At 33.7% G+C, this 12,209-nt stretch overlaps 1 protein-coding gene across 1 annotated transcript; it reads left to right on the forward strand.

Moving 5' to 3' along the window:
• Positions 1–1,857: 1,857 nt before the first annotated feature.
• On the forward strand, positions 1,858–10,511 carry LOC140894534 (cullin-1-like). The gene is made up of 20 exons (XM_073303060.1): positions 1,858–1,995; positions 2,995–3,179; positions 3,265–3,364; positions 4,760–4,945; positions 5,153–5,200; positions 5,282–5,485; positions 5,648–5,725; positions 5,870–5,959; positions 6,052–6,132; positions 6,239–6,301; positions 7,983–8,018; positions 8,089–8,175; positions 8,276–8,425; positions 8,500–8,555; positions 8,641–8,761; positions 8,846–9,007; positions 9,094–9,237; positions 9,334–9,552; positions 9,679–9,846; positions 9,938–10,511. Exons 2-20 carry the CDS (start codon positions 3,040–3,042, stop codon positions 10,037–10,039), a joined length of 2,235 nt encoding a protein of 744 aa, XP_073159161.1. The 5' UTR covers positions 1,858–1,995; positions 2,995–3,039; the 3' UTR covers positions 10,040–10,511.
• Positions 10,512–12,209: the final 1,698 nt, after the last annotated feature.

The raw sequence follows: 12,209 nt of genomic DNA on the forward strand, positions 1-12,209 counted from the left end.
AAAATTGAGTATGTGTTGAATAAAAATTCGTGATAATCATGTAATGCATATAATGATAATCATAATTAAATAATTATGTATATCATATCACATTATTATAAGGTCAGTGTCGTAGACAGCTTTTTATATAATGTTGTGAAATTATACCAATATAGTTATTATAAAGTCAGGTATAGTATATCATATCACATTATTATAAGATCGGTGTCGTAGACAACCTTTTATATAATAACATGAGATTATACAAATATGGTTAGTATATAAATACACAATAATATATATCATATCACGTTATTATAAGGTCAGTGTCATAGACAACCTTTTATATAATAACATGAAATTATATATTAATATAGTTAATATATATACATAATAAATATATATCACGTTATTGTTTAAAAACCTTAGAGGCTTTTATACTTGTCGTATCCCTTACCGGGAGTGTGGGATGTCGTCTTAACATCCTCCCAGGATTTATAACAAGTTTTGAAAAAAACTTATTTTTTCATAACATGATATTATATATTAATATATACACAATAAAAATATATAAACAGTAAAATAAAAATTCTTACTTGTTGAATATTTTTGACTTCTTCTTGTATTTTGGAGCGTCGGAAAATATAGAGAACCTTCGAGCGATCGCGCTGATAACGTGTTGTGAAAAAGTAAAAATTTACGGTAAAAAGTAAAAACTCAAAAACTCAAAATTTATCAAATTCTACACTTTATAAAATTTTTCTCTCTTCACAATTGTGTTTTTCTACACAAATGGAGAGACCTATTTATAGATCTCAATTGGAGATTAGTCAAAAATTAATACATCATTAATTACATCATCACACACTAATTTTCAATATTTTACAACTCAATTTTCAACTTTCAACCTTCAACATTCAACAATAAATAATAATATATATTTATATATATTTTCAACAATATTTTTATTTTAATACATTAGTATCAACTATTTTAGATTTACGTGTAAAAACATGTGTGGTGTATAAAAATCTGACGTATATGTGTTTTACATTTTATCTTTTTAAAAACTAAAATAATAATCATGATTTTTTTTTATTATAATTGAGTCAATTGATACTATATATGTTTAATTTAATTTTTTTGTATATAAAATTTCTTTCATTAGTGCACCAAAATTACTAATTGTCTTGTACCCGTTTTAGTAAGTGTTTAACTTGGTATTAATAAAGTTGTTTTAATTTTATACTTAAAATTTTATTTTTTTAACCAAATTCGAAACAATTAGTACTCAAGTTTACTAATACTCGGTTTTTAATGGTTTGAACCATTATCATCCATAAAAAATGTGGGCTTAGAGAACACATAATTTTTTTTTCCGTGGATCAAAGAATGCACGAACATTTTTCGGCTGAACTCAACCCCAAATTTGAGTTTGGAGATCCTCATTTTGGTTCACATCTTATTTTAAGTTGATTTTTTGAATAAAGTGTTTTCACCCTATTTTTAATTTTTTATATTGTTTTGTTCCTTTGTTAGTTTAATTTAAAAAGAATGGATCCATGTGAGACAGTCTCACGTATCTGTATTTATGAGACCGATCGATTTAACTAATATTTAGTATTTACGATGAAAAATATTTGGCATAAAAAATGATGTTTATAAGTCGACCGTCGAGTCGAATATGTTATCTTTTTAGTAAATTGATCTATGAGACCGTCTCATTAGAATTTTTTAAAAATAAACTCTTTTTCAAACTAAAAAAAAAATATTTTAGCTTATTTTATGACTTTAAGATTTTTCACGGAAAAGATTAATGCAATTAGCCCATCACACAATGGGTCACACAATGGGTTTAAATGAACATCAGTTATCGTTTAGGGGTCAGATTGTAAAACCAGAACGCTCCAGTCTGCGTTGCAGACTTTTGGGGAAATATAATACGACGGGAGAAAATATATATAGACGGAGACGAGAGAGATTCACTCGCCTCTCGCTCGGATTTTCTCGTAACAGGTATTCTCTATCAGCGTATAGATTAACTTTGTGTGTGTTGTGCGTTTTTCTATTGTGCGCTGGTACTGGTCGGGTGTTCGTATGTTTTTCTGGCGATTCGTTTGATCGTCTTGTGTTTCTGGTATCACTATGATTCTTGATCGTGTTTGGCTGCCATTCGACTTCTTGTTAGGGTTTTATTTTTCGAAGTGTCGATGTATGATTATGGGCGGGGAGGGTTATGTTGTATCTTTGATATTGTTTCATTATCTGCTGTGATTTTATTTTTAGTTTCATGTTGTCTTGGTGATGATTCTTAACCACGGTATATATTCAGTTCTCCTGTAATTGATAATTGATAGCAATAAATGTCATTCCTCACCTTACAATCGATTTTTAAAGAAAACCGATTTTGTTTTTTTAATAAAAACACTTTAAAAAGCTGGACGTATTTATGTGTTTTTTAAGCTATAGCTTATGTATCCGAACTCACCTCTATTTTGATAGGGAGTTTTGACTGCAGGAAAGACTCATAAAAAAAATTGTGGGAAACATTTGAGCATACGGTGCCTTACTTTTAGTGGTGAAATCCAATCGTCTTCTTTTATTTGTTTCGTGCTTTTCTTGTAGTGAGTTTCTTTTTTGCTGATTATAAGATTGTTTAGCATTGTAACATTTTGTGATTGCAACTAGTGTAGATTTCCGAGTGGTGAGGTTTTGTAGTTGTCTGTTTGCTGTGGCATTTTATTCATGATTCTTTGTAATTTTACGTTGATTTACCTATTTCATTTGTCTGCTTTGGTACTACCTAAGAGTAATATATTCAGCTGGCTGTTTTTTTATTCTCAGTGATAGTATGTCTAGGGGACTTTGTATAGTTTATATTACTGAGGCTACCAAGAACTTCTCTATAAAGATGAAGATATTTGCAAATGCTATTGAATTGTCTAAAAAATTTGAGTTGACGTGGTAGTTTTTTTTGTTTTAGATTTATCTGTTTTACTGTTTAAATGTTGTCAGGTTTGGATTCAGAATTAAGCTGTTGATCTCGGCCAGATATAGAAGATGTCGATGAACCAGCGGAACATCATTGATTTAGAACAGGGATGGGATATTATGCAAGAGGGGATTACAAAACTAAAAAAAATTCTGGAAGGATTACCAGAGCCACAATTCAGCTCAGAAGACTACATGACACTCTACACGTATCAATTAGTTCTTTGTATTATTCTCTTGATTTCATAGGCCATAATTAACATACTTAATGCATCTCCTAATTCCAATTTACAGAACAATTTATAACATGTGCACTCAGAAGCCCCCGCATGATTATTCTCAACCATTGTATGAAAAGTACAAGGAGGCTTTCGAAGTGTACATTACATCGACGGTAAGGTTTAATTCAGATGTATAATTTTGAAGATCTGTATACTTGCATTCCCACAGATTTGCTATGTTTTGGGGACGGTTTCTTTACATTATGTAAAATAAGCAACTTTCCAAAATAGAATCTCCTTCATTGCAAGTACCTCCTTAGACGGTCTTATAATCTTAAATGCGATCAGTCTTTTCATGATATAAACTTTGTTGACCTTGCTTTAGATGCCCAACTTTATTCACACTATTGCCTTTTTTCATTTGATTTCATACAAATATATGCAAATGACATGTGGAGTTACTCCATCTCGTGTCTATTGTTTGCTGATCCTACTTGTCTTTATGAGTTGACAAATTCATACGTGTTATTTGAACCCTTCAGAAACATTAGCGATTAAGATATCTGTTGAATCACTAGGCACATTAAGTCTCAAAGAACTATGGAGAACCTTTACTTTTCTGACGAGGCTTTCGTACCTATGGATTGGAAGATGATTATTGAGTGGGTTTGAAGTTGCCAGATGGCAGAAGACTGCAGAGAAACCTTAGTTATGTCAGTGCCAAGGCATGTAACTCATCCTGATGGATAACACTGTGGGGTTGATTGTTGAAAATAATCTGCCTTAGGAAATAAAACAATACATCGCCTCTCACTGGCCTACATTCTTACCACACAGAGGTTTGATCAATCACAAACAGGGTGCAAAGTCTGCTTAAATATTGAGAGGGGAAAAAACAGTACAATTTGTGGAAGGAATTGAGACATTGAGTTGGTTGATGATCTATAGGCATCTTTTGTTGACGATATAAGCAGACGGCTTAAAAGAAACAATTCATGATCTTCTTTCCTTTTGATTTTTTTTTCATAATAGAAGCACTATTTTGTTTGGATTTGATCATGAAAAAGGTTTTTTTAACTTTTTGAATGAGAAGCTGAAGTAGAAGGCTTAAAAACCACATTTTACTATTTTTTGCTTCCTCTTTTTTAAGCATCTAATTATGTTTAAAGAAAAGACCAACCAAATGTCACTCTTTTGACAAAAGAACATTTTTTGTATAAAAAAATTTAAACATTTTCTTGTAAAAGTTACGGCGCCATTAGGCTGAATCAAATTAAAAATTTGAAACATTTTCTTGTAAAAGTTTCCACGCCATGAGGCTGAATCAAACTACGTGAAGAATATTAGACAATTTAATATCAACTATGCCACTAAGTGGTCTAGAGCTTTTTAAAAATTACACCCTGACGTATAAAGTTGTTCGTCCCTATTCTAAACTAAACATTTGTTGGATAAATTGAATGCTTCATTTTAAACTTAAGTTACGGCTTGTTTATCTGCTAAAGTTTTTTTAATTTTTTTTGTGGTACCATCATTCCAACAAGTTGGCATTTCTGATTTTCATACAGGTATTACCGTCATTGAGAGAGAAGCATGATGAGTTTATGTTGAGGGAACTCGTAAACCGGTGGTTGAATCATAAAATCATGGTTCGATGGCTGTCAAGATTCTTTTACTATCTTGATCGATACTTCATAGCTAGGAGATCACTCCCACCACTTAAAGAAGTCGGTCTGACATGCTTTCGAGACATGGTAAGTTCTTTTTAATTGTATGACTCCTTGATAACTTGTTCTATTATTCTCATTTACGTGTAAATTTGTCATGTAGTTTCGAAAGAGGAAACAAATTCTGATTTTTCTCCATTTGTTTCTTATACATATTCCCCTGCCCTGTTTTATCTTTTCTTCCTACTTTTTCCTGTTTGGTTTTTAAGCCTGGTATTGGAATTGTTATCCCAGGTGTACTTAGAGGTAAATGGGAAAGTAAGAGATGCAGTTATATCCCTGGTATGTTTTTCATATTATTCTTCTTTGGTGCATTTCTATCTCCGTTTGCTTTTGGACCCTGTATATGATTCTTTCTGACAGATCGATCAAGAGCGCGAAGGAGAGCAAATTGACCGAGCTTTGTTGAAGAATGTATTAGATATTTTTGTTGAGATCGGAATGGGCCAGATGAATGAGTATGAGAATGATTTCGAAGCAGCAATGCTGAATGACTCTGCAGCTTATTATTCTCGGAAGGCTTCCACTTGGATCGTAGATGATTCATGCCCAGACTATATGTTGAAAGTAAAGTTTCCCTTTGACTCAGAATTCTCCATCCTCCTTGAAGTTGAAGGAGAAAAACAGATGCATAACATGCATTGACATTATTGGAAATATGGGAACGAAGGTTCCCAAGCTCTACCACTTTTGCACTTCGTCGCTAAATTTTTGGTTTGGAAAATGCAGGCGGAGGAGTGTTTAAAAAGAGAAAAAGACAGAGTTTCGCATTATCTTCATTCGAGTAGCGAGACAAAGTTGCTTGAGGTTCGTTCTTGCACTAGGATATTGAGTCCTGGAAGTGGGTGGTGTGTAGCATTCTGAGTGTTGTGACGAGATTGTATGGTCAATTGTTCATGTTAACAAGATCTTATGATTCAATCGAATATTCATGATTTTTTTTAATTGTAGAAAGTACAAAACGAGCTGTTGTCTGTGTATGCCACTCAACTGCTTGAGAAGGAGCACTCAGGTTGTCATGCATTACTTAGGGATGACAAGGTACGTAACATGTGAAGTCTTTGTTTCCATGTTTGGATGTTTTATTTGTCATGGTGCTGGATATGGCAAGTCATAGCCTTTTTAACTATTAGGTTGAGGATCTGTCAAGGATGTATAGACTCTTCTCCAAAGTACCTCGGGGCTTAGAACCTGTTGCGAGTATATTTAAGCAGGTGCATAAATTTTCTTTTTTAAATTATGGAATGTGCATCTGTTCATTCATTCTACCTATACCTTTTCAAAATCATTGAAGTTTAATGTGTCATGTTTCCATGGCAGCATGTTACTGCTGAGGGCACAGCTCTGGTTAAACAAGCAGAAGATGCAGCAAGTAACAAAAAGGTATCTTTTTTGTTCTTTAATGTGTTAATGCAATTTTTAGATTGATTTGATTAATAGATTGTATGTTTTACATCAGTGAAAATAGTTGTGAGTATTGATTTGTGGACCTTACAATTTCCTATCTTCGTTTTAGTTGCAGACTGGTATTTTTAAGGGCGTTAAAAAAATTACTACGTCAGGGAAAAAATGGAAATATTATGGCAGTAACACTATTTAATAAAGCAATCACAAGCTCAGGCCTGAAACTCGCCGTGGTGCCTGCCTCTCTTGCATGGGTACTCCATGCATACGATGTTAGAATTTTCTAATCATCACTCGAATTTCTCTATGAGATTAATGATTGTTGTGAGGTTGCTGATTTAATTCAACAAACTGAGAGAGAACTCAGCATGTACCCTTTAGTAGCAAGGAAGAAAAGAAGATGAATAAATACTTCCCAAAGGGCGTAGTTGTGCTCATGAATTAAAAACTAGAATCATCTCTTGCTAGATTGTACGAGTGATTTCCTGTAAAGTATTCCATCTCAATAGAAAATTTAATTTAAATTGGCGCAGTTGCTAATGGAAAGTCTGCATTCCCTCAATTCAGCATACATCAACTACTACACTAAATGTACCGCTCGCAGTTCATACAAAACTTCATCATGGAAAACTAAATCTTTTCTGTTTTGAGTTCAATTCGATTCATTTTTTCTGAAAAACAGTGTTCTAAAAGTCGGCGTAGGCGGCCGCCTAGGCGCCGGCTGACCGCACTGAAAAAGTGCTAGGTGTCCTTGGCGCCTAGGCACTGACTAATTGGTCTAGGCGGCCCTAGGCACCCAGGAAGGCTTTTAGTTTGGGTTTTTAATTTAAAAGCTCAATTAAAAAGAAACTCAAAAGGTAATTTTTTTTTTTTAGTTTTAAACCTAAATTTTTTTGTGTTGGGCTTTAAACAACACCCATTTTTATAAATTAAGTCCAACAAGAAAACCTATTTGTTGGCTTGCTGTAACACCAAACTTTATCTTCATCTTTCAATTTTCAATTTGCTGTTGCCCTAACTTTCAAACCAAGGGGGAGAAATCGATATGTATGAACATATGAGGTGTGTATGTGTTTTAACTGTGCAATAAAATTGACAATGTCATATTTCTGCTTAAATTTCTGTTTAGTTCGTGGAATCGGCCTAGAGGCGACTAGTCCCCGCATAGGCGGCCTAGGCACTAGGCGCTGGTTTGCCGCCCAACTAGCGCCTAGATTTAGAACCGTGCTGAAAATCTTAGAAGACAATGGAACCTGTGAACAGTGAACAAGTGGTTTGAAAGATTTTTGTACTTTATAAGAAAATCCATAAAAACGTTTCACATACATTTTCAGTGGTTTCTCATAATTATAACCAAAACATTGGCTCCTGTTAAACCTTTCATATTTGTCTTACACAAGTGGTATTGACATGAACTTGATAGACAAAATAATTACTAAAATATCAGAATGGCATTATTCTCTTTTTTGGGCTTCCAAATAATATCTGCTGGACTTTAGAACACTAAGTATCATATTATTCCAGTTTCTGGTGACAACATTTTTCGGAGGAGGTCTTCTGGAAACTCTCTTATATTTTCCATGTGATGATTATGCAAAAGCTTTTATGTAATAGTTTAATATTTGTCAACTTATCTGACTAAAAGAAGTGTCTTTTACAGGCAGAAAAGAAAGATGTTGTTGGATTGCAAGAACAGGTAAGCTCTCGTAGTTTTTATTTTTCAATATGTTTTCAGATGTTAACATTAACCAGTGTATGGAAATCAGATTTTTGTCAGAAGAGTAATAGAGCTCCACGACAAATTCATGGCATATGTAAATGACTGTTTCTTAAACCACACACTTTTCCATAAGGTTGGGATTATGAAACTAATTCGTGATTTTTTTTCATATACCTTTTAAGATGAGGCTGTTGGTATTATACAACCTTCCCATTTTTGTCTATTCCCTCTAGGCTCTTAAAGAGGCCTTTGAAGTCTTTTGCAACAAAGGTGTTGCTGGAAGTTCCAGTGCGGAACTTCTGGCCACATTCTGTGATAACATTCTCAAAAAGGGTGGGAGTGAAAAATTGAGCGATGAAGCTATTGAAGAAACACTGGAGAAGGTGCGTGTTATGTATATTACACACTCACTTTTAACATTTGTGTGGCTATGATTGACGCGCTAATCTTCCTGCAGGTTGTGAAACTGCTTGCTTATATCAGCGATAAGGATTTATTTGCTGAATTCTATAGGTGAGTTTTGTAACTAACTGGTTTGTTGGTGTTTGGTCATTCATGATGTGATATACTTCATTCTTTTAATGGCTTCTGTCAATAGGAAAAAGCTTGCTCGGCGATTACTATTTGATAAAAGTGCTAATGATGAGCATGAGAGAAGTATACTGACAAAGTTAAAACAACAATGTGGTGGTCAATTTACATCAAAAATGGAGGGGATGGTGAGCTTGTTTGTTGCTGATGTTTTGCCTATTGTGAATCAACTTCGGGCATGATTATATTTCCTTCCATTGCATCCATACCAGGTCACTGATTTGACACTAGCAAGGGAAAATCAAACCAGCTTTGAGGAATATCTCAGCAATAATTTAAATGTTAATCCAGGGATTGACTTAACAGTGACTGTACTCACTACTGGTTTCTGGCCAAGTTACAAGTCCTTTGATCTTAACCTTCCAGCTGAGATGGTACATTGCATTAGGCTATATCTTATTTGTCTTCAAAGTTATCATACCACTTTCTTTTTATTATTGCTTTGTAAAATTTGTGTTAGGTGAAGTGTGTGGAAGTATTTAGAGAGTTCTACCAGACAAAAACGAAGCATCGAAAACTTACGTGGATATATTCTCTGGGTACTTGTAACATCAATGGAAAATTTGAACCAAAGACAATAGAGCTGATCGTGACAACCTATCAGGTTTTGTCCCAGCACCAAGATCATATCACATTTATTCATGATTTCTATATCGGATAGTATACGTTAGTGATTAGAAACTGTGGTTCCTTTTTCTAGGCTGCCGCCTTGCTTCTGTTCAATGCCTCAGATAGATTGAGTTACCAGGAAATCATGACTCAGTTGAACCTGTCGGATGATGATGTTGTTAGGCTGCTTCATTCGCTTTCATGTGCCAAATATAAAATTCTGAACAAGGAGCCAAACACCAAAACTATTTCTCAAACTGATGTTTTTGAGTTTAATTCAAAGTTCACTGACAAAATGAGAAGGATTAAGGTAATTTTCTCACGCATTATCCCTATTCTAGGAGTAGAAATCGTAGAAGATGAGAAGAAAACCGGAGAAAATTTTTAGCAGTATTTATTTATACCTGATTCTCTCACTGCTTTCATTTGAATGCAGATCCCTCTCCCTCCAGTTGACGAGAAGAAGAAGGTCATTGAGGATGTTGACAAGGACAGACGATATGCCATTGATGCCTCAATTGTGCGTATCATGAAGAGTAGGAAAATTTTGGGATATCAGCAGTTGGTTATGGAGTGTGTTGAGCAATTGGGTCGTATGTTTAAGGTACCCTGTGCCCTTCAAGTGTACCTTAATTTTCTGTTATACATTATTTTTCTTACTTAGATGCTGACGTTGCTGAAATGTAACTTCACAGCCTGATGTAAAAGCAATCAAGAAGAGGATTGAAGATTTGATCACTCGCGATTATCTGGAAAGAGACAAGGAAAACCCCAACTTGTTCAAGTACTTGGCATGATTCAAGCCAGCTAGTGATCGAATTTGTAACTCTATTGCTGCTGCAGAACAGTTCAAAAGAATGGGGAGACCTTTCGAGCTAAGACTGCAAAACATGCCTGATGTTTTTTGTGACTTTGTGATGATTTGTTAGACTCGGAGGCATGAGAAATCTTGAACAATGTGCCCTAAATCAGGCACGAGCCATCACGGCACATGGTCTTGGATTGAGAAGGTGCTATTGACTGTTCTAAGCAGTGAGACAAATCCGAGCCTTGCGTTTTCTTCGTGCTTGGTCCTCCATATATGTATGTTGTCCATCTCAATACTTTCCCCGATGATACATTAGCTTTCTTCATCAAATTTAGCGACTTAGTAAAATCTGTCTCCACCTCTTTTACCTTCCTCTCACCTTTATTTCTGTCACTACGTCAGTTGATGTTTTGTGTTGTATTATATATATGATTCAATGATATCTGTTTTCGAATGCTTAATCTCTCGGCTTTCAGCTTTTGGTCTAATGTAACATAAAATTGGATCCACGTTTTCAGATACCTATCGGTTGCATGATTCTCCACTTTTTCTTTTCTGAACATGAAATGAGCTCAATAAGTTGAGACACAAAATTATTTCCGAAATAAGAGAAGGCGAAGGAGCGATGTTGTCATCCAAACCAAACATAGAGTTAAAACATGAGTAGCTTGATTCACATATCTCTTAACACAAAGCAAACAAATCTCTTAACAAAAGCAAACAACAAAAAGCCACTTATTCCCTAGAGAAATTGTCCATTCACCAGCCACTGGAGACATTCTTTCTTCAGTTTTAGCTACTCTCTTTTTGTACGAGCTGCTTTTTGTCTAATTCTATACAATTTTATTTTGTTTTCTTTTATTTATTTATTTTTAACTTTTGGATGGGTTCTAGTCTTTGAAAATTCTTATAATCATGAAAGTTTTAATAGGTTTGCAAGTCCTTATTGGGTCCCTCCTTAGTCCTTCCTACCCAGGAATTCGTAATATCGATTAGATGCTCACAAGGTATTTTATGATGTAACCCCCCAAAAAAAGTAGAAATTAATCCTAAAAGTCGTCGTTTTTTTAGCGAATTTCCCACCTTGAGTTGACTACTGGTAATGGAAAACGGGAAAAGACATTTGCCTTCAATTATATGTTGAGCACGCTTGTCTTTTGTTTTCCTCCTCAAAAAAGGATTTTTTTTAAATAAAATAAAATAAAACATCTTCAAAATGGTTCCAACCAAGGAATTGGGGCTATCTCTTTTAGTTCGTTGAGATAGAAAAGTTGGAGTTTTTAATTTTTTTTAATAAAAAAGTGGGTTATATATATATATATATATATAGTAATGATCACTGCATCCTAGGGTGCAGAGTTTTTCGTGTGCGACCACGGATTTTAGTGTAAAAAAAACACTAAAACCCGGTACCGGGTTTTAGTAGTCGCACATGAAAAACTCTGCACCCTAGGATGCAGATGATCAAAATTATATATATATATTATATATATATATTATATATATATATATATATATATATATATATATATACATCAGCGTCTCGAAGCACGCCTTGCATGTTCGTATAATCATGATTTTGTTTTCAATTAATTTTTGTTTCCTAAATATTTGTAACTAAATTATAAAATAAAGAAAATTTGTAAAAAAAGAAAAAAGTAAATCAAAGTTTGGAAGAAAAAAATTAATTAAGAGCATTATTGACATATTAAAAAAAATCTCGCCAAATCCCAAGATATGAGAGAAAATAGAGTTTTTTTTATTGTTTTTGTAAAAAAAAAAATAAAAAAATTCCCATTTGCGAAATAAATCGATCATGTTTAACCATCAAATTGCGTAGTGTTTCCTAAAGTTTAGGGATAATAAGTTTTGGCTAAACAATTTTTTTTTTTAGTAATATCCTTATCATATCATATAAATTACATCTGAATGGAATAATTTCGTTTAAAGAAATGAACTTGAATGGAAAATTGATTTTAAAATAGATATCAAATGACGTTAGCGTTATATATGATTGAAATCCTTTATGAATTATGATCGCTATTAAATTGAAAGGTCGCGAATTTGAAACCACCTTAATTAAGCCAAACAAATGTATTTGAAATCACACTCTAAGAAGAACTTTTGTTTTGTGACTTGTCCCTTTTGCAACATACTTC

This window comes from Henckelia pumila, chromosome 4 (genome assembly GCF_033568475.1).
Source record: "Henckelia pumila isolate YLH828 chromosome 4, ASM3356847v2, whole genome shotgun sequence".
In the NCBI taxonomy this organism is placed as follows: Eukaryota; Viridiplantae; Streptophyta; class Magnoliopsida; order Lamiales; family Gesneriaceae; genus Henckelia; species Henckelia pumila.

Coding starts and splice junctions, on each gene's coding strand:
- LOC140894534 (XM_073303060.1), top strand. CDS start 3,040: ATGTCGATGAACCAGCGGAACATCATTGATTTAGAACAGGGATGGGAT. Junction 4,946..5,152: donor TGACATGCTTTCGAGACATG/GTAAGTTCTTTT, acceptor TTGTTATCCCAG/GTGTACTTAGAGGTAAATGG. Junction 5,486..5,647: donor GCCCAGACTATATGTTGAAA/GTAAAGTTTCCC, acceptor TGGAAAATGCAG/GCGGAGGAGTGTTTAAAAAG.